At 42.3% G+C, this 20,599-nt stretch overlaps 1 protein-coding gene across 1 annotated transcript in view; it reads right to left on the bottom strand.

Annotated features, from left to right (window-relative positions):
• afg2a (AFG2 AAA ATPase homolog A) overlaps positions 1–20,599 on the bottom strand; it is a 123,139-nt gene that overhangs the window by 11,039 nt on the left and 91,501 nt on the right. The window contains exon 16 of the mRNA XM_067599971.1: positions 12,705–12,869. Coding sequence (XP_067456072.1) covers positions 12,705–12,869 — 165 coding nt within the window. The remainder of the gene's footprint in view (positions 1–12,704; positions 12,870–20,599) is intronic.

The raw sequence follows: 20,599 nt of genomic DNA, 5'->3' as shown, positions 1-20,599 counted from the left end.
TATATAAAACATCACAAAATAACACAAATGCCCATAATTTCAAATTACAATACAGTCCAAAACCTTAAGATATTTGGTTAAAGATGATGTAAAAAAAGAGAGGTTGAGAGGTTGGAACTAGCAAATCTGTAGCTTTTTTGCTTCAATATTGACTTAAGATCAATTATCAAAGTAGTTGAAGATTTATTTTCTGTCATTCAACAAATTGATGAATTGTGTCAGTTTTACTGTGCACAAAAAAGAAAAAAAATGAATAATGAATTGCTGAGCTTGATGCCAAAACAGCATTACTAAAACAACTATACAGACTCTGGAGATGCCAGAGACGATATTGGCTCTAAGAGGAGCTCTTATGCAAATAGCAAAATATGAACTCAGTCCCCTAAAATTGCCCCATATTTCAGCACAGTATCACTGACATAACCCCGACTCGTTCATTGAATGAAGAAGAAGAAGAAGAAGAAGAAAAAAAAAGAAAAAGAAGCCACGCTGCATCCAATTTTCAGAGAGGAAATTAAATAATATATAAATCAAACGTCGTCGGGGGTGCGGAGCCCAAAACTCTCAACCAGAAATAAAACGTTTCATCCTCCAAAAAGGCGAAGAGGAAGTGTCTGCAGTGACATGCCTTCGCCAAGAGAAACAAGGCCTGACCACAGCTCCATGTGAAACCTATTTAGAATTACAAGGCGAGAGAGAGAGAGAGAGAGAAGGGGAGAGAGAGAGAGAGTGTGAGGGAGGTGAGGTTAAGCATGGAGCGAGGAGCGTCACGTGGGGAGAAGGGGGAGAGGGGTGGGGGGTGGTGGGGTTGGTGGGGGGAGAGGAGAACGGAAACATGGCACATGATCATAAATAGCAGAGTGGAGTGAGTGTGTGTGCGAGCTGCGGATGAACGTGCACATGCTTGTGCTCTCGGCAGAGGAATTTAGATTCCATAGAAAAACTCTATGATGATGAAAGTGCGATCGTGTGGGCTTTTCCTCACTATATGTTACACCTGAGACAACAGAGACGAAGGGAAGATATTACACACGAGTAGTCCGCCACACAGAAAACCTACTTTGTATGCGAGAGTAGAAACATGTGCTTAAAAAAAAAATTAGACAACTTCGATTTTACTATAAATTTCACATCACTGTCTGCAGTTACAGATTTACATTCTGCTTCTTTCTCTGAAATAAACAAGACTCACTACTAAAGGTTATTTCTCTCAAAATCCACCTCCTATTATATCTTTTTTGTGTATTGAGATGATGTAAGCATTCAGATGTGTTGTTTATTCTAGTAAGATTCTGCTTCTCTCAATAAGGTTGATTCAGGCTAGCAGTGTACTTAAATTATGTACAGAGTAGTATGAATTATTACATAGGATCTTCAAAAAAAAAGTTAAAAAACTGAGCCCCTTTCTTCAAATTTTATCATTTCATAACATTTTTTATTATTCTGTAAGATTTAGACTGATAACACTCACTAAAATTTGAGTTTGATGTATTTAGTGGAGGCAGAGGTGCAGTAAAGGCAGAGAAAATCTCATCATGTTAACATTTAACATAAATGGGCAGAGCCATGTTTCTCTGAGTGATGTGAGATTAAAGCCCGCTGAAAAAGGTGAGGGGTAAAATGGAATTTAGCTGTAATAATTTACCTTACTTAGAAATTACCTTCCAACCATTTCACCGTATTTCCAATTAAAGAACGGCTTTTATTACAAATCCAGTCTGTGACCTGTAATGTACGTAGGCTGCGGTGCTGAGTCACATGTTGTGACAGTAAAGGCTCGCTGTGGAGCAGGTTTTCTAGCCACACGGGAAACTTTTGGTAATGAAAGTGGAACAAGCTCCCCCTGTCGCATGACTCAATGATAATGTACATAATGTGACAGACTGGTTTCAGATGGAACCTCCTACAAAAGCTACCGAATAACTTCCACGTCAGGCCTTTGTTGTTACCGTCTCAGGCCCCTACCCACCTTATGTTTTGCAAAGACCCATGTGGGGTAGCACCTGTGTTGGGGCTACACAGTGTTAAGGTTGAGTGTGTGTGTGTGTGTGTGTGTGTGTGTGTAGGGGGGGGGGTATAGCTGGGCCTCGCCTTTAAGGGCATATTTGTCCTCGCCCCTTAATCAGGCGAATGAAAGCTACACATTCTCCCTGGACTTGGGAAGGCAGGGATGGCATATTTACCAAACACACCCACACTGAAGTGACCTGTAGACTTAGCTGTGTGTGTGTGTGTGTGTGTGTGTGTGTGTGTGTGTGTGTGCGTGCATATGTGATATGTGTGTGTGTGTGGTAATGTCAAGGTAGGTAAAACTCCCACCTGTGTGATGTGCTCCACTGAAATGTTCTTTTTCCTGTTTGCTCCATCTGTCATAAAATACACAGTGCACGCATACATGCAGGGAATGTTCACATGTGTAATGTAAATACAAACAACATACAGCACAGATGATCATTTGATTTACAACTGTTACGACTGAGGTTGAACTGATTCTGATCTGTTTCATCTACATCAAACACGGTGGCGTAAAGAAATCCTGCACCTTTCCTTACAAAGTATAAGCCTTTTACTTTTAGAGATGTGTGGATTATCCAAAGCAACCAGGACAGTTTTTCAAATGTCATTTTTCAAAGTTTTATGCAACAACAAATTTAATTCCATTAACCTTCATTGTATCCTAGAAATCCAAGACGTGGATGTCAGAAAACATACAATCAAAACTAAAATCAAATCAGCTTGCCGACATCTGAAATGTTTGAAAAAACTGGCGTCCAGTCAAATGTTCAGACGAGGGAGACTGAAGGAAGTGCACCGTACATGATAACGTGCAGCAACGTGCATCCTTTCACATGTCAAAGTCACCCTGTAAGGTGAATATTCTGGGAGTTTCTTCAACGTATTGAAAAATTTTGCCAAAAGAGCAACAAACAAATAGCCAAGAAACTATTTATTCTATTTAACAGAAATTTCAGAGCATCTTAAATAACTTTTGTTCAATAAAAATAATAAATAAAATGAACCCTGTTTGGGGTCACGGCTAATGTACATAAAATACTTAAAAAGGTCATGAAAACCTATTTTCTCACTCAATCAGCTCATTATTTTTATTACATAAATGAGAGAGTGCTACATGAACACACTGTTTTCTGCCAAAGTTAGAAAGCTTTTTGGTTATTTCACTTGAGAGATTTCTGTATTTCTGTATTGGGATTTAGCGAGGAGTAAGGATTTAGACCAGATGTAGCAGCGTTACAGTTCTTGGCTGTTAAACTCTTTATAAATAATACCTAAGGATGTTTTTTTCCTAACTTTAAATTTGATTGTTGCTTTTATTATAGAAAAATACAGCCAAGTATTTCTCCTTGGTTTCAATCCCGGGGGGCTTTAAATGTCAATTATTATTTGTGTACGTACGGTATTTGCATTCGAGAGAGCTAAACTGCTGACATTTTTTTTCTTCCAGCTTTTCAAAGCTGAAATCCCGTTTTCATATAATTGAAACTAAGGTAACGACACCACCTCTCTTTCTCTTCCTACCTTTTCTCTCACTTCATCTATCTATTTCCTACCTTCCTTGCTCCATTTCTTTCTTTTTTGGCTTTTGCTACCCACGTTCTGTCTTTCCACCAGGCCAAGGGAAACAGCCCGACGGGTACGCTTGAGGGCTCATATTTCCCAGGAAAAATTCAATTTGTGCTCACCATGTCCTCACACATAAACCACAGTGAAGGCTTTATATATAAAAAGTAAAATTAGGGCCTATTGGCGCCATTTCCCTCTCAGCAATCACTGGCCTTTTGCAGGCCCTGCTGGCTGAAGCGGTGAGGGAAATATTTTCTTTTTTAACCTTTATTTAACCTGCAGTGTCGACTAAGAGCAACATATTTGCAATGACAAGAAGCAAAAAAGGCTTGTTGGAGAGGAAGTGAGGCGAGGTGTTTCACAGTCACACAGAGTTACAGAGGTGTGAAAGGCTTTTTTCCTCGGAGCCTTTGTTGAGCTGTTGACTGTTTTCCATGTCGACTATGTTTTTCTGAGTGGCAGCGTGACTGCCTCTGTGGTCAGCCGCACAGAAACTAAAACACACACACACACACACACACACGTACACACACTAGACTAGAGGTTAAACCATATTTTGGAAAATGACTGCCAACTTCAGACCTCGTCAGACACGCATTCCACCAAAGCTGACATGTTTACTTGATGATGATTACACATCTTTTTCTTTCCCTCTCTGGTTCTGGATTGATGGCATATATCAGCCTCGTACATTGTGTAATGTCACTGTTATTCAAACAGCAACACGTCTATTGATGCATTTTTTTGCGCCTGTGTCCTTGGTGATAAAAATCTTTGCAACAACAAATACCAGCTCATAAATCAGACAGACGACGCACAGAGCCAGAGGAGGAACAGCCACAACCACAACAGGTGTTAAGAGGAAACCATTTGTCTTCCTGTGAGGGTGGTTTTGCTCTCTCTCTCACTGTCTCTCTCTCTCTCTCTCTCTCTCTCTGTCATTCTACAAGGTCTTATTTATGATTAAACTCTTTTTCTATGTCTTTTAATTGTTGCAAACAAGCTTCTGCAAATCCAGCGCATCTGCTCAGGCTTCTATTTTATAATGCAGGGTTCAACAAAAACTAATTATCATTCCAAAACTCCTCGCACGTCCTTTAACTAATGCAAAAATTGCACCGAATAATACACTGATTCATCGAGGTATAATTTAACAAGTTGACTCTGTTGACAGGGAGCTGCAGAGATGGTCAGTAATCTCAGAAAAATGACTGTTAAGCACCACAGGCAGCAAATTGACGTCAAGATAGACTGTTGATCTGCAGGATTTGTACGTCATGCATTGGAACAGACTTGCTCCTGCCAGTGTGAAAAAACACAGAGTTAAGAAAACAATTGCGCCAGTGAGCTTGAATGGCTGTCAGCCAAGCATATCAGACACCTGGGCTCGGACTAAACAGCTCTCCCCCTGTTGGAGGGAAAAAGACCCACCGCTACGGAGGTCGCAGTCGGTCAAAGGCATCTGCGACTGAACACAAAGATATTCAGATACGGCTCGACGCTGCAGCTAGAGGTTTTTTATTAAAATGCCTAACCCCCCCCCGCCGCCCTCCTCCTCCTCCTCCTCCTCCTTCTCCTCTGGGGAGATGGATGTTACAACACTGTGGGATCTGAAGGGGAGGGTGCGCTGCAGTGTCGGCGCTGTCTGTCAGTTGTCGTCACTTCTACGTGTTCAGCATCTAAACGGCGACTTCCAGCTCTGTCCTTAATGTATTCATGCAGGGAGATCCTGATTTTCTTTTTTTCCCCCCCTTTTTGTCGACTACCTGTCAACATCTGCTAAGTGCCTCGTTGCTGTGGTGTTTTTGCCCTTCGCTTCCTGGAGGTCACCTGTCAATCAAACAGCAGGAAGGGCTGTGACGCCCTCTGTTAAGAAACTTTGAGTTTCTGTAAGCATAATGACTCCTTTCTTTTGCTGTTTATTCCAAACAAACTAACTTGTGTTAAAGAATACATATCAATCCAGTTTGTCTGAGGATTTTTCCAGGAAAAAATATCTAAATCTATCTTAAACTGTGCACATATTCAACCCTCAGTGACATACTCTTACTCACTGTTGCACATTCAGTTTTCATTTGATTCTACGTGCTGAAGAATTACGCTGAAACTAAACTAAACACTGTTTCTTTCTAGGAGTTAAAAAGAATTACAAAGCATTGCAAGTATTGTTACATGACATCAGACCCCGGCAGGAGCTTAAGGTGTCTATAGACGGTGTGATAACAGATCTTACGAGTCACGACGTGTCAGATGGGTCTAATAAAGCCTCGGCTGCAATCTGTGTCAGACTCTACAATATCAATTTTTGAGGCACGTCAGATGGTGCGATGAGTATCCCGCCGATACGATCTAACACCGCTGTTTTTTGATTGACAACCGAAGATTACACCGTGTCTCTCTTAATATTGTCAACTTTCATTTGGGACAGCTCAAAAGACAACCTATTTGGACCTTTAAAAAAAAAAATGTTAAAAATGAAAGAAGTAGAAGTTGAGATATCCTGACTGCATCCACTGCATCTTTCGTTAGACCGTCTCTAACTAGTAAACAACAATATCTTTCAAACTCCATGCCTCCAGTTTGTAATGCAGGCGTCCTGTTGCCCTAAAAGTATTAGAAGTTGACCTTTAATTTGATCAACACAGGTGTTTTTTTTGGACACGTGTCTTGATGTTTTTCTTCTGACACACATATGAGCATTAACCTATCGCTCTCTAACTAACAACATGTTGGAAGGTTTGTCCCGAGGCGTCCTAACAGGCTTAATTTGTTTGAAGTCATTACAACTTCCAACAGGTTTGTGAATACTGAAAAGAACTTCCTGCAGGATCAGTGAGTTTCTATTTATTCCCCTGGATTCAGCTCCAGTGTCATCTAGTCCAAAGACTATAAAGACAGTATGTTCAAACCCCAAAATGTGAGTTTTGTCGCTGTTTTTGTTTAGCTCGAGCTCAAATGAGATGAACTTCTCCAGGTTTTTGAGACTTATGAACCAAGGATGAGACAGTGTACATAAGTAAATGTTTACATGTCTTACCTGGTGATTCTCTTCATTAAATAAAACCGTGTGAGAATAAATCTGTGTGATCAAGTGATTTGCTCTAATGATTTGACACAGATATCAGTCCTTTTATTTTTTTTTTTAAATACATTTACAAGCAAATATATAAAAAAAAAACAAAACAAAAAATGAAACCTCTTAATAAAAAAAAAAAAAAGGGCTGTATTGAAACCTGATAGGGCTTCAGCTTTCCAGCGAGGCTACAAACAAGGCCTGGAACTGACTCGGTGCAAGTGACAGGGTGCAATAAATCCTCCAGGTTTTCTCCTGTCAGGGCTTGATCATAAATAGAAAAAAAAAAAGAAAGAGAGAGAGAGAGAGAGAGAGAGAGAGAGAGAGAGAAGTAGAGTAGCATCACACCTTCCTCCAGGAGCAAGTTAAGCCCTTCTTCTTCGTGACAACACTGCGATTACAGTATCAAATGTTGCTTCTGTTTAGAGGAGTGATGGCAGAGGTGAGAGGAAGGAGAGCCGGCAGCGATTTTCTGTGCTGAGTGTGAGTTAAAAGTGTGTGTGTGTGTGTGTGTGTGTGTGTGTGTGTGTGTGTTGTCGGTGGAGGGTTTAGTGGGAAGGTGAGGGTTGGGGAAACCAGATGTCACTCCGGGCAGATAGGAAGACAGGTGATTTTAACAAGCTTCTAGCTCTGAGCTGACAACATCTGCGTCCTCCTGCGTAACCCCCGACCCCCTCCACCTCCACCTCCTCCTCCTCCTCGCTGACCCTGCCTCACCTTCCTCTAAAACAAGTCTGAAATCTCAGGAATGTAATTAAAGTCAAAGCTTCAGGTAGTCAGACTGCCGAGACCGAGGAGCGAAACGTGCTCGATGCGCCCGTTCGTGCATCGCCTCTACAGTAAACGCCATCAGACAAACAAGTAATCAACCCTCCGCTCTTGTCTCTGAGTTTGCATAAGGAGAGATGTCACGGTACTCTGAGAAAAAAAAAAAAAACAGTTATGCAACAGCAGTTCTAAATTTACTGCTAAATTTAGGGCAGAGGTGACTTACAGGTTAAATAAAGCGAGCTTGTGACCAGGTGACAGGTGATAAATCTGGGTGTGGACTTAAAAAACTTGGAGTTGAGCTTCAGCTTTGAGCGGTTGCTTCAATTGTTTTCATGTCAGTGGCCGACAGATAAGACTGCGGTTGTACTGGCCGGCTTCCAGGTGTGAATGAATGGAACTGTGTGTGCGTGGAGCAGGGCGTTAATGAAAAAAAAAGAACATCTGTGCTCGATAATAGGCAGAAAAAGGGGGCCTGACTTTCGAGTGAAGTCATTTGAATATTACCTGAAATATGCAATTATCATTAACAAACAATACGACACTGCGACAAAGTCCTCAAAAACTACAGTTCAACATCTTTGGAATAGTCTGAAACATTAATATAAGCTTCATTGTTGTTGTTGCAGGGCTGGTATATGTGATTCTTGCATACTGTGTGTGTCCAGTCCTGCTGTTTAAAAGGAAATACGTCCTGGAAACAACAAATACTGATAGAAATATTGCTAATATGGATTAATATACAGGTAGGCAATCAATGCAGCAGACTGAAACTGAACGTTGTCTATCAGGAAGCGGTGCTGCAACAAGAGAAGACCCCCGAATACTTTCCTGCTCCATGATGACACCAGCTGCGGCTGACAGAAGATTTGTCACACAACTGCAAAGCCTCCATATGACTAGTCGACAGCCAGAGAGAGACAGACCGATGCGAGGAAGTGAGAAAGATCGAGAGAGAGAGACAGAGAGGGGAGGGTGGGGGGCGGGTGGGAGTAATTCAGCGACAGTGTGTGTGTGTGTGTGTGTGTGATATGAAAAATGAAACTGGACTCTACTTTGTGGCCTCCGGCTTCAATAAGCATCTAACTGTTGATTTACGAGCCCACACTCATCCAGCTCGCTCGCTGGCAGCGTTAGCCTGACGCACGGCTGACCGATGCTCGTCGGCTGCGGCTCACCCAGCTGCCTACTGCATTACCGGTTAGCGTGCCAAGTCAAATATAATGGCTCAGTGCTCTGTCACACTGAGGCGGAGAGGTTCAGCTACTCTAAATGTCCACTGCAAGGCGATTCCTCTCCGTACGAGATGTTTCGGACTGATATAGGATGTGTGCAAGCTTGTCACAATACCGACTGAAAAAAAATGTGTAAACATCCAGGGTAAACTTCTCATGTGCAAAAATGTTATTGCATAATACTGTATGTAATAATATCTGCTGCATGCCAAGACTGGTTCGGGAAGCATCAACAGATGATCATAAGTGTTGTTTATTATGTGTTAAGTCACTGAGTAAAAGGAATCGAATGTCATAATATTTTTCCTGTAAATGATACTGTTATCTTCTTAATCATCTCAACTATAACTCAGCTATGTCCTTTTGTTGATGAATATTTCAAATACTTTTTTTAATTTTATGTGAAACTTTTTTTTACATATTAACCCACAGGGGGAATCATACAAACAGCGTATAAGGGGAGGATCTTTGGTTTTTTTTATTTTTCAAAACACACGTCGGAGAATGGTCTTTGTTTATTTAACACGCGGATTAAAAAGCCAATAACACACATGAATCTTGGTAAAAATGGAATTTCCAAAACATTATTTGTAGTGCAAACAGTGCGGTTTATCTTTTCCTGTTATGTTTGAGTCAGAGGAACTCACATAATTGGCGGCTGATTTGGCTGATTTCTTTTCAGCCTCTATGACCGTAAGCGTTCTCAACAGTGGTCAACGCTGCGAGAGGACTTTACTTACTGTAAATTGTGGTTAGTGGTGTCTTCCTGCAGAAGGAAGCACAACAACTTTTTGGCTGTGTGTGGTCATAACATCCATGTACAAAAAAAAAAAAAGAAATCTGGGTATTGATATGCTAAAAATATATATTATCCATTAAAATGACTTTAAAAGGTCAAACCTCCTGCTGCTGCCTGCAGTCTGTGAGACGAGATGCGACCAATCAGCTGTCGCATTTAGTGTGTTTATTTACTCGATTCACTGATTTGTTTTATTTGTCCCTCGGTCCTCTTTTCTTGTAAACGCTGCATTATCTTCAGTACTGTGTTGCTCTGTTATCTGTATCCTGTTTTCTCTCAAACTTCCCCTCAGTGATCAGGGAAGTTTAAAGTTTCATCTAATCTAATTTCATCTATAGCGTCGGTATGTTAAATATAATACGTACACACAGGTGATACCCAGCTTCTTCTTCTTCTTTTACTCTTATCAGCTTGACTGTGGCACGTCTGTTGAATATTTTCGTGGGGTTTCAAGAACTCGACGGCAAGTGACTGCAAACCTCCATTCCGCAGATGAGACACTATCCCAGAAACCCCGATGTCAAAACGCAACACCTGATAGTGGGGGATTGGTTTCTAACTCGCATACCTCCTCCAGGTGTACGCCTGCTTAAGGCTGCTTTTTTTTTTTGGGTGGGGGCTGCCTAGTCTGGAAGCAGGGAGAGAGAGAGCGTATACTTTAAGGATATGAGAAGGACCTATAGATAACCTCAGATTGCCCCCTGGAGAAGGATCGTTATGTCAAAAGAAAAGACGGAAACACCTCGACACCTCGCTGTCCTTATCGCTTGATTTTTATAACTGATAAACTAGTTTTCTGAGCTTGTTGAAAGGGAAACTGATGTGTAGACCTGCATGTGTTTCTACATGTTAAAGCACCTGGAAATATGGCTTCAAATCTCAAGTATTTCTGTGTTATTTAACATAATTAAATAAGTTATAATTTATAAAGAATTCAACACAAAAAATCAGATCCATGTGGGTAAGATTTGATCAGATTTGATTGTAAGTGGTGCAAACTAGGGTGGCAACTGAAAAGCTAAAATAAATATAATCAAACATATAAATCATTGAAAACTGTCCGTTGTAAGTTTCTAAATGTCAAGGTGATGTCTTTAACTGTCTTGTTTTGTCGACCAACAGCCCAAAACCCAAATATAATCAATTTATAAGTATAGAAAAAAAAGAGAAGCACTCAAATGATTAATCAAAAACAAGTTGTCGGTTCATTTTCTGTTGATTGACTTCAGGATTCTCATTCTTACACCCTTAAATCCTGATTGGACATTAAACTAAAAGGTCTTTCTGGCTCTGCTCGGTTCCTTTTCTGGCCTTTTCGAGGAGCTTTCTGTGTCGAGATCAAAAACAAACTCGCGCTATCTCCGGCGGACGAAAAAGAAACAACATATCACAGATTCTTCAGTACACGGCAGTACTCACAAACATGTCACATAGAGAGAGCATGACTGGGACAACAATGAAATCTGTGTTTTCACAGCCTGCCAAGGCACGCTAGCGTCTGAATCACTTAAAAACGGTTATTTTCCAAGCCTGTCAGACCTGCATGACATTTCTATCATGTCCGTAACCCTTAAAAGTCTAAATATACGGCGGAGACTTACATTCAGAGGGAAGGACCGCGCATTTTAGGGGAATGTTTTTTTTTCTGACGCATGGTGTATGAACTATGAGTCACATTGAAGGTCAAAGACAAACATGATTTCCCTCACAAAGAACAAGACAGATAGAGAGAAACTAAACAAGGGAGTGTTTGCCAGACTCCGTACAAAAAAAAATACATTTAAAAGCCACTGAAATCTAATATAAACCTTCCTGAACTTCCAGTAAGACGATTGAGTTCGTTTGCCAAAAAAGTCATTAACGACACAGTTTCTTGTAAATTCCTGAATGATTTCTGTCATTGAGGACTGTTGCAATTTCTCTGCTCGAGACAATGTGAATCACGCGGCGGCCGACGGATGCAGAGAGACAAATCTGTCACACAAAGGAGCGTTTGTACGATTATTCCCAGTCCGCTGTGAGATCACGAGTGCGCTCTCTGTGACACAGTGCAGACTCCACACAGACATCATGGAAAGCACAGTAACATCTCTCGGCGGCGCGGGTCACAGAATGTCATGTCTTTTTAAAGAAAAGTTGTATTTGGGGGGTCAGCGGGTAGCCAAAAGTTTGAAGACGCCTGGCTTGTCAAATCAGAAGCCTCTGGACCTACAGTGAAAATCTGGGTAGTGACAGCGAGGGAATGCAGAAGGCTCTTCCTACTGATCTCCTAAAAAAAAACATGAACATGAACATTTGAAGGCATGAGGTCACATTGACATACGTAGTGTTTCTCTTGTGAAAGGTTTTGTAATGTTAGAAGGCAGGCAGAGCTTTCTTGTGGGATATTTGTACTTTGAATTTTACTTCCTCAGAGCGAGATAGTCAATGAAAGAAAGTCATTATCTTTTATGTTAGTATGATTAAATCATATTGTTTTCTTATCAAAAGGTAAACAGTCACTTCCGTGACATTATTAAACCTGTTTCAAGGTAACTGCTCTTGTCCTAGTGAGATATTCACTCTTATTTTCCAGCTCGAGCTGACACGGATGTCTGAGAAGTGAATGGCGTGGTTGTCACACTCAAACCCTCAAACATCTGTCCAGAAACAAAAAAAAAAACAACAACTTGTTATATCACGAATCAAAACAATCTAAAAAACTATGCGAGGCAAAAAACAGCACTGCAATTTTTTTTTTCTTTTTCTTTTGTTGACTTTGGAAAAGGCAGCAGCCTTGCAAAAACTCAACTAAATCTAAGTAGGCCAGATAATCTGTAAAATCAAGTTGGACTTACGGCAAGCGGCTGGATGAGTATTAAGAACACATGACGCTTGAATCTTGAGTTTACTTCTTGTGTGGAATTTGTTTTAATACTTGTTTTATAGTCAGATATTTGTTCATAGTGGAGTGAGTTTTATGCGAAAATATTATCAATGCATTCTTTTAACCCCTTCACAGAGTTACAGTAAGTCATTAAACTCATAATAAGTTTAATTAAGTTGATTAAAAACCTTATTTCTGCAACAGACTGTATTTTTATCACAGATGTCCTTCATTTCATAAATATTCTTTGGTGTCATTCTTGGGAAGCGATGAATGTTTGTCTCGCGTATCGTCATGGTCACTGCTTTTCTTGTTTATGTTTATGTTTCTTTTCCTGTTGCACTCTTCCAAAATTAATCTCAATAAGAAAACATGACTCACCTCCGCTCCGGAGTACTTGTTTGTCCGAGTCACCAGGTCGTCAAGAGACACGTCTTCGACCACGGGCATGTTACGAAACTGGAGGGAAAATATTTCCCGTCGAGTCGGAGCATCCGGGAGAGGCACGTAGACGATTCGGTCGAGGCGACCCGGACGCATCAGAGCCTGTAGGACAGAAAGAAGACGTTCAGCATCTGACGTACCAGCTTGACCTTTGACCTCCTTACTGCTTCCTTGCAATGAGAGAAGATCTAAGAACTACAGCTCAGCTAAATATCTAAAATAAAAAACTGTGAAATTTCAGTTTTCCACTTCCAGCAGTCGGTGTGGAGAGAATGTTGACGTTATCTGATAAACCTTCCACTTCCTACAGATCACATCTCTGTGACCCCAAAACAGTCCTCGAGTACCCGAAGCCGCTGCTGTCTCGCTTGTCAGACGTCATTAAGTGGCAGGCGCCTCTCAAACACAGACAAATATGCCCCGTCTCCGTTCGCTCCCCTCAGCCGGGGCCCGTGACAAGCGGCGGTAACGTTGTAGTATTGTTAGGGTTTAGGTTGCGTATCCGTTTGACCAGCCAGCTAGCTGAAGAACAGTGGGGATTTTTAAAACAATATAATTTCTCTCACCGTGAAATTTGCATTTAATTTCAGCGCCGGAATGAAAAAAAAAAAAAAAAAAAAAAAATCAGCATAAAAACAAACATCAACTGGAACTGACAGTTTCATTGTTGTTCTTCTACCGAGACTCAATGAAGCCTGGTTGTAAAGACAGTGGAGCCCCTGGCTTCGGGCCAGACAGGCCACAGCGGGGCTAAACCCCGGCCGGCGGAGACGAGGCAGGAGACACACGCAGACGCAAGCCATGCAGGAGGTCACGTCAGGAGTGATCAGTGAGGGTTGGAGGGACTGGACCAGCAGCCTTTGAACTCTTGTTTACATAGTCATCACACTGCTGTTCCCGCTCTTCTGCATACAACACAAATCTCCCCAGCCCCACGGCCTTGTTTCTTTTATATACATGGACTATGAACGCTTACGGCACGTCATCCTGTCTGACAATTTGGATAATCTATTAATTGTTAGTCATTGATGAAGCAAAAATTCACCGGTTGCAGCCTCTCAAATGTGATTTGCTACTTTTCTCTGTTTTATATCTTTGTAAACTTAATTTCTTTGGGTTTTAAACAGTTAATCAGACAAAACAAGCAATTTAAATATGTCAACCTGGGCTCCAGAATATTATAATGGGCATTTGTCACTGTTTTCTAACATTTTATAGAGTAAATGATACATAGGTTAGTTGTAAAAATAATCAACAGACATGACATTAAATGGAACTTGAGCTGACATTTTTTTGGTCGACTGCTGTTTCCGAGTTAAAGATTGAACTTTGAAATTGAAGTGGAAATTTGAACATCTACTGTTCCATAACACTGAGCAAACATCTGCTGATGAAGACCATGTAATATAATCAAGAACAGCTACTGAAATGACCGGGAGGTGAGATTCTTTTGTCAACTGCTGTTTTCAAAGTCAAGTATGAAATTCTGAAAAAATAAGTTACACTCGGCCTTATCGCGGCACCTTGAGCAGCCCCGCACTGGAGGTACAATAATATAAAACATCAAATGTTTTTTTTTTTTTTTTGCCATGTTACATTTTAAGTCCATCTGCTCGGAAAATGTGCCGGATGCAATTTTAAGAGTTTCTTTTAATGGTTTTTCTTTATTTCCCCTCTGGATAACCAATTTCCATTTACAAGGGCGATGGACAGTTTTTCCTGCCTTTTATCTGTTGCTTTGTTGTGTTCCTGTATATGTATGTGGAACATGAGAGGATGGAAACTGGAGACAAACATTAGTAGCTACCCTTAGGTAACCACAACAGAGCCGTGACTGACAAAGGAGCAATGGATCAAGAGAGGAAATGTTCTTGTTTTTCAGGGATTCTTCCACTCGTTTAAGAAGAAGGGGTCTGGCTGTGTGTGTGTGTGTGTGTGTGTGTGACGAACCGCTGGTATAAAAAACGATTACAGAGGAATAACGTCACCGTGGAGGAAGAGTGGCTGTTGGAGAGACCTGCTGGGAGATGGATGGATGGCAGGTTTGAGGGTTGCTGTGTTGAATTAAAGTCGTACGGGCTCAGAAAAAACTTGGGGGAACTTGATAGGACGCGTCTGGCGAAGCAACGATAAAACAACACATGAGAGTCTGTTGTCGCTGCTCTTCCCGCAGGTTAGCGGGTATTGTAGGTTTGTGTGTGTGTGTGTGTGTGTGTGTGTGTGTGTGCAGGAGGTGAGGCGGGTGCAGCGGGGATTGCAGTCTGTGGTTGTCACAGCAGGTCGAGCCAGTCGCGGCGGTGCGTATTGCACTATGCAGAGGACGTGCCAGGGACACTTCCTGAGTTGCTCTCCCTGGAGCGATCTGGCGGCTGCATGCCAACACAAACCTGCTGACCCCCGGTTAAATAACACACACACACACACACGCACAAGCGCGCGCACACACACTGACAAACAAATGCACATACACAAGCATGCATGTAAGCAAAAGTAAAGGCAGAATTCCAGTAAACGCTCTTTGACTTGGTTTTTTTTTTTAATTTTTTTTTTTTTTCTTTTGCAAAAATGCCGCCTGCTACTTTATCAGTCGTTAATTCTCTCCGCACACATAATGGAGAAGTGCCCGTTCTGTGGCTTCCAGGCGCTCGGGCTCCAAGGGTTCCAAGGCGCTCCCAAAAAAGCAGAGCCGACCCTCAGCTTTGAGACTGCTAAACTCATCTGACTGCCCTGGAGGGAAAGAAAGGCTTTTTTCCCCCTTTCCTCTCAGCAAGAGCAGGGGGCCCATCCATCACTTAACAAGATATACTTCCTGTTCTCAAGGATCTGGGGGTGGGGGTAGGAGAGGAGGAGAGGGGGGGAGGGAGGGGGGAGGAGGTAAAGGGGGGACCCCGAAAGACAAATACTTGGCTTGGCATGCCGGGCAAGCGTTGACGGGCTCTTTTCGTAACGGCATCATTCCACCTGAAGTCTTGGCTCGACTGGCAGAAGGCAGGAGAAGAGGGACGGGAGGGAAGGAGGGGAGGGAGGGGAGGGGAGGAGAAAAGAGAGGAGAGGACAAAAACAGCCAGACCAAGGGGACCCAGACAGCCCACTTGAAAGGACCACAGGACTAAAACCATACAAACAAACACAGATAAGTGGCGTGGGAGACAGCGAGCCACCATCAACAAAACGCAGTCTCTGTTTTTCTTAACACAAGTCTGCATGACGGATTGCATCCACCTTGTTGCACCACTGACATGATAGGCATCATTACACATGAGCCATTAGTAATTAGAAATGCCCCTAGGTAAGAAATACTAACTAGCTTTAAGTCAACACTGCACCATTTATACGCCACAAAAGCCGGGGTGAATATGGGCTGTGGACTTCCCTGCAGGGCGAAATTAAGCACAGTGCAATGGTGAGAAAGTTTTGAAAAACAAGTGAGGCCTACGCCGGATCAGTCAAGCTGATCAAAACACACAAGGAGAGAAAACAGAAAGACAGGAGAGGAGGAGAAAAAAAAAAAAAAAAAAACTCATCCGCTCTCTCTCCGCGCCAAGTTTCACTGCAGTAATCATTCCAGGCATTGCAATCCTCCTCTAGAAGTGATTACCCCCTAATGACAGACGACTTCCTATCTGTGAAGGCCGGTACCTCTCCCTAACCAGTGAGGAATGCTGGGAATCTTCTCCTTGGAGCATTGTTGCTGAGCACATTCTTGGCCAGCTTCAAATCTGACCTGCTCCGTCTACAAACTGTTTACAAACGGACGCCCCCGCGATTTCAGGTGTCTTATTCTTAGATGGAGGCTTAGACACGGTGCGGATGAATCGAGAATAGATCTGCTTTGTTACTCACACTCCCTTCAGATCAAATAAAAAAAAATAAAAAAAAAATGATAAGAAAGACCGGGTGCATGATACTGAACATGATGACTAAGTTCTTCCTCGCACATCTGGTGAAACATTTCTTTAAAAACTCTTTTTGTTGGTGTTTTTTTTGTTTTTTCCGATTGTGCGGGATGATAGCAGGTTGTCTGGCTTGAATAAGTGGCTTGCCTGAGGAGACATGAGTTGACTTTGTTCCCTGCCTGAAGGCATTCGCTGTATGCGGTTTCCTAACCTGTCAGTCCGCAATCCTCGGAGGCCTTCGGTGAGTCATACCGACTCGGAGATGGGCCACCCTGGATTTATGCGGAGCGCATGCCAAACAAAAAAATGCAGAGAGCGCCATGGGAACCAAAAGCTCACAGAAAGGTCAGAGAGGTCTTCTTCTGGAGTTCAGATTTAGGGAAGTTAATACAGGGGGACTGACTTCATGTTGGAAAATGTTGGCGTCAACAACAATCTTTTGGGTATTATGGTGATTCTGAAAGTCTACTTTGCTGGTAAATCAAAAGGAAGTAGCTGCTAAAACCTTGATGGATTTTGCACACTCTTTAGGGAGAAGCTCAATTTATCTACTAGTGCTTTATTTACTAATACTGTGCAAAAGTGAGGAAATCCAGTCATGCTTGGGTATGCGGCGTGTCGTAATGCAGAAGAACCTTATTGCTTCATTAGTGTTTTTTCATAACATGTTTTTTTTCTTACTGATTGATACTTCTTATTCAACTTGAAGTGACGTCTGGAGCGTATCGCGTACTGCGTCTGAATCCGACAGCTGCTTTCGTACTAAAACATACCAAATACTTGGAGAAAACTGGCCTCGGTGTAGAAAAAACTTCTCAAAGTGTGTGAAAACATCCTTAAGCTTCATGTCATCCGTCGGCCGTAAGTCAAACAAAACAACTTATCAGATATGTTTTGTTTTTCAGTTCCTTCGAGTCCCGCTTGTAGACTTGTAACTACAGCGGGTTTATACTAACTACCGAAAGAGTTTTGCACACCACATCTTTCTAAAAAAGATGACATAATTTTGGACGAGGCCGTGCTGTGCTCAGAGGGACTCTGGACCTGCTTTATGTCAGCCCTGATTTTGATGTGGGAGAGGATCAGAGGAGGAACGGAGCGGGGAGAAAGAGAGAGTAAATCAGAGAGAGGAGGGGACAGCGCGGAGGAGAGAGAGAGGGATGAGAGTGACAAGGGGAGAGCGAGCGAGCGAGCGATAGAAAGAGAGAGAGAGTGAGAGAGAGGGAGGGAGAGGGAGAGAGAGAGAGAGAGCAGAGTTGGCAACCAGTCAAAAACATGAGAGGCTTTCACTCTGGATTTTGCCCTTGAGTCAAACTTGCATCCGGCAGGCGAGGCCACCGTGTCCAAGAACCAAATAACTCTGGTGCAGTTAACCCCCTACTGTCCCACATACTCCGCACAGCCAGGAGGAAGTCAAGATTTGTAGTTTTAAAATGAGGTTTAAACCATTTGAACAGGTGATTTCTGCTCTTAGAAAAATGACTGTTTGCCACGGTAGAGCAAAACAGAAATGGTCTCAAATTAGTTCAAGTATTTCCCCCTAAAATGCAAAAGAAATGCTGAATGGCTCCTAAAACAAACACATCTAGTTTTGGAAAAACATCTTCAAACTGTGTTCAATCTTTTAATTCTTTTCATTTGAACTTGTTGTCGCTATCCAGACTAAGAATCATTGTTGAACACCTTTAACTAAAGGTGAATGGACAGAATTTCAGCATGGCTGGCCCATTAAGTACTACAGGAATGCTTATATTAGGACAGTTCTTTATGTTGTCTTGGCCATCATTTCAATCAGTGATTATTGCATTGTACTTACCAAAATAACATGTGAGATGTGGGTAAAAGGGCAACATCGCTACAATGAAATCCAACAAGGCAAGAAACACGAGTGGTAAGATAATCATACAGGTCAACAAACCTCCAGTTAGATTTCTAAACCACTTTATTTGGAATTAAAACTGACAATAAGATCATCGGATATGTTGGCGCACATGCACAACTGCTGTACAGGAAGTAGGTTTGTAAATGTGACTGATTTTACAGAGTAAAATAATTTCACCATTTTCTTTTGTTTTACAGTATCTTCCAAATATCTAACCTGCTAACAACAACAATGGTGTAAGTTTATTAAATGTCACATTGTGCAAGTGGCTTATAATAAGATCTCGGTCACAATCTGTGTCAGACTGCGCGAAATCAATACAAGGCTGTCAGATGTTGCGCTGAATGTGCAGTGAATCTTAGCACCACGGTGTAAATAGAAAAAAAAGTATATGAAAGCAGAGACGCATCATCAGCTCGCATCATCTATCTGCACTGCTGTGATGTTTTAAAAATGCAGCAAAGTCACAACCTCTTTTTCATTTCACCTCCATCTTTTTGGTTGTTGTGCGCCCTGGACGTATTAAAGAGAACAAGTGTTTTCCCCCTAAACTTCATGTCGTATTCTGATTGGTGTGTTTGTAGATGTGGGTCGTAGCAGCAGTCACATTGTAAGACTTTGGTCTTAAATTTGTGACATTTTCAGAATTTTGGCTCCAGCTTTTCTTTGGTCGCCAAAGCTCCAAATCGGTCGTCGGTGGACAAGTCTCACAGTGTGATATAGGACACCGATTTGGATTGATGACCAAAGATTTAACCATGTTTTTTCTCACGATTGTCAACCGGGGACCTTTTGCCACATGGCTGTGTTCCCAGGAATTAACTTGGTGAGCAAAAGGTTATTATTACAGAGGAGCGACGGCCAAAACTATGAAAGAAAGACCCGTGTTGTAATAAACACGTACACAGTGTGGTGTTTGTTTTCCTCCTACATTGTCGTGAATTTACACATTTAATTTTTTAGTATGTGTGGCCCCAGCGGGAGTCAGACTCCAAACCCTGGCAAGACCACATAGAGGTGTGTGAGAGAGGGTCTATATGTATGGTGTTGCTAAACATAAGGTCATTACAGAATTAGATGTCACACCTCTTTTACCTTTTATGGTGTGTGCATGTGTTTGTGTGTGTGTGTGTGTGAGGGTCACGATCATATGGAGACCAGGTGAAGGGGCTGAGATGAGGGGAGGAAGAAGGGGGAGAAGAAGTAGCAGCAGCTGTGTTGCTCTCCTTTTGGGGCTGGGGGGGTGGAGGATGAGGTGGTGGTGGTGGTGGGGGGCACTCACACCCTCGCAGCTGCCCTGGGGGCCGCAATAAAGTCCCCGAATCTGTCAAAACAACTACGACTGGCTGGCCCTCACACCTCCGTGACAATAAAAATGGCCACTGCACCCTTATTTTTATAGGAATAGGTGGGCAGAATGTGTGTGTGGGAAGGGTCGTCCACCAAGAAAAAAAAAAAAAAAAAAAAAAAAAAGGGGGTGAAGAAAAGCAGAGGAAATTAGACCGAGGCCATGTTGAAATGTCGACTCATTGGAGCCCAAAATAAAAAAGCAGTAAAGCGGCTGCCATAAAATACATGTATGTTTGCTTTACAAAGAGGCGTTTCCTGTGAGCTGTCCGCAGTTCGCAGTTCAATTCTACGGGGCCTTGCGTTCAGTGTAAACTCGCCGGGTCTGGTTTCCATAAGCCGCCCCAGAGCCTGTGGGTACCCTCCAAACTCCCCCCGGTTGAGTCGCTGCGTCGGACTAAACGGCAGAACCGACTGTCGTTTCCCCTCCAGCTCTTCCTGTCTCATCGTCACCGTCGTTACTGTCTCGTTCCTGTTATACGGTACCTGCGTTCTTCTGGTGCGTGGATGTTCAAATTTTCATGGAACGAGCGCGGTTCAACGACAACATGCAGAGCTGATCTGGGTATGATGTATCTGTGTTAGGACTTCTCTCCTTCCCATCACTCCTTCTTTACTTCCCTCGCTCATCCTTCATTCAAGTACACGGGTTAAAATTTGAGCTCAGTCTGTTACACAGATATAATGTAGATGTGATGTCAGATAGG

This window comes from Thunnus thynnus, chromosome 9 (assembly GCF_963924715.1).
Source record: "Thunnus thynnus chromosome 9, fThuThy2.1, whole genome shotgun sequence".
Lineage (NCBI taxonomy): Eukaryota > Metazoa > Chordata > Actinopteri > Scombriformes > Scombridae > Thunnus > Thunnus thynnus.
Note: the sequence above shows the minus strand (reverse complement) of the source record. Positions and strands in the feature narration are given on the sequence as shown.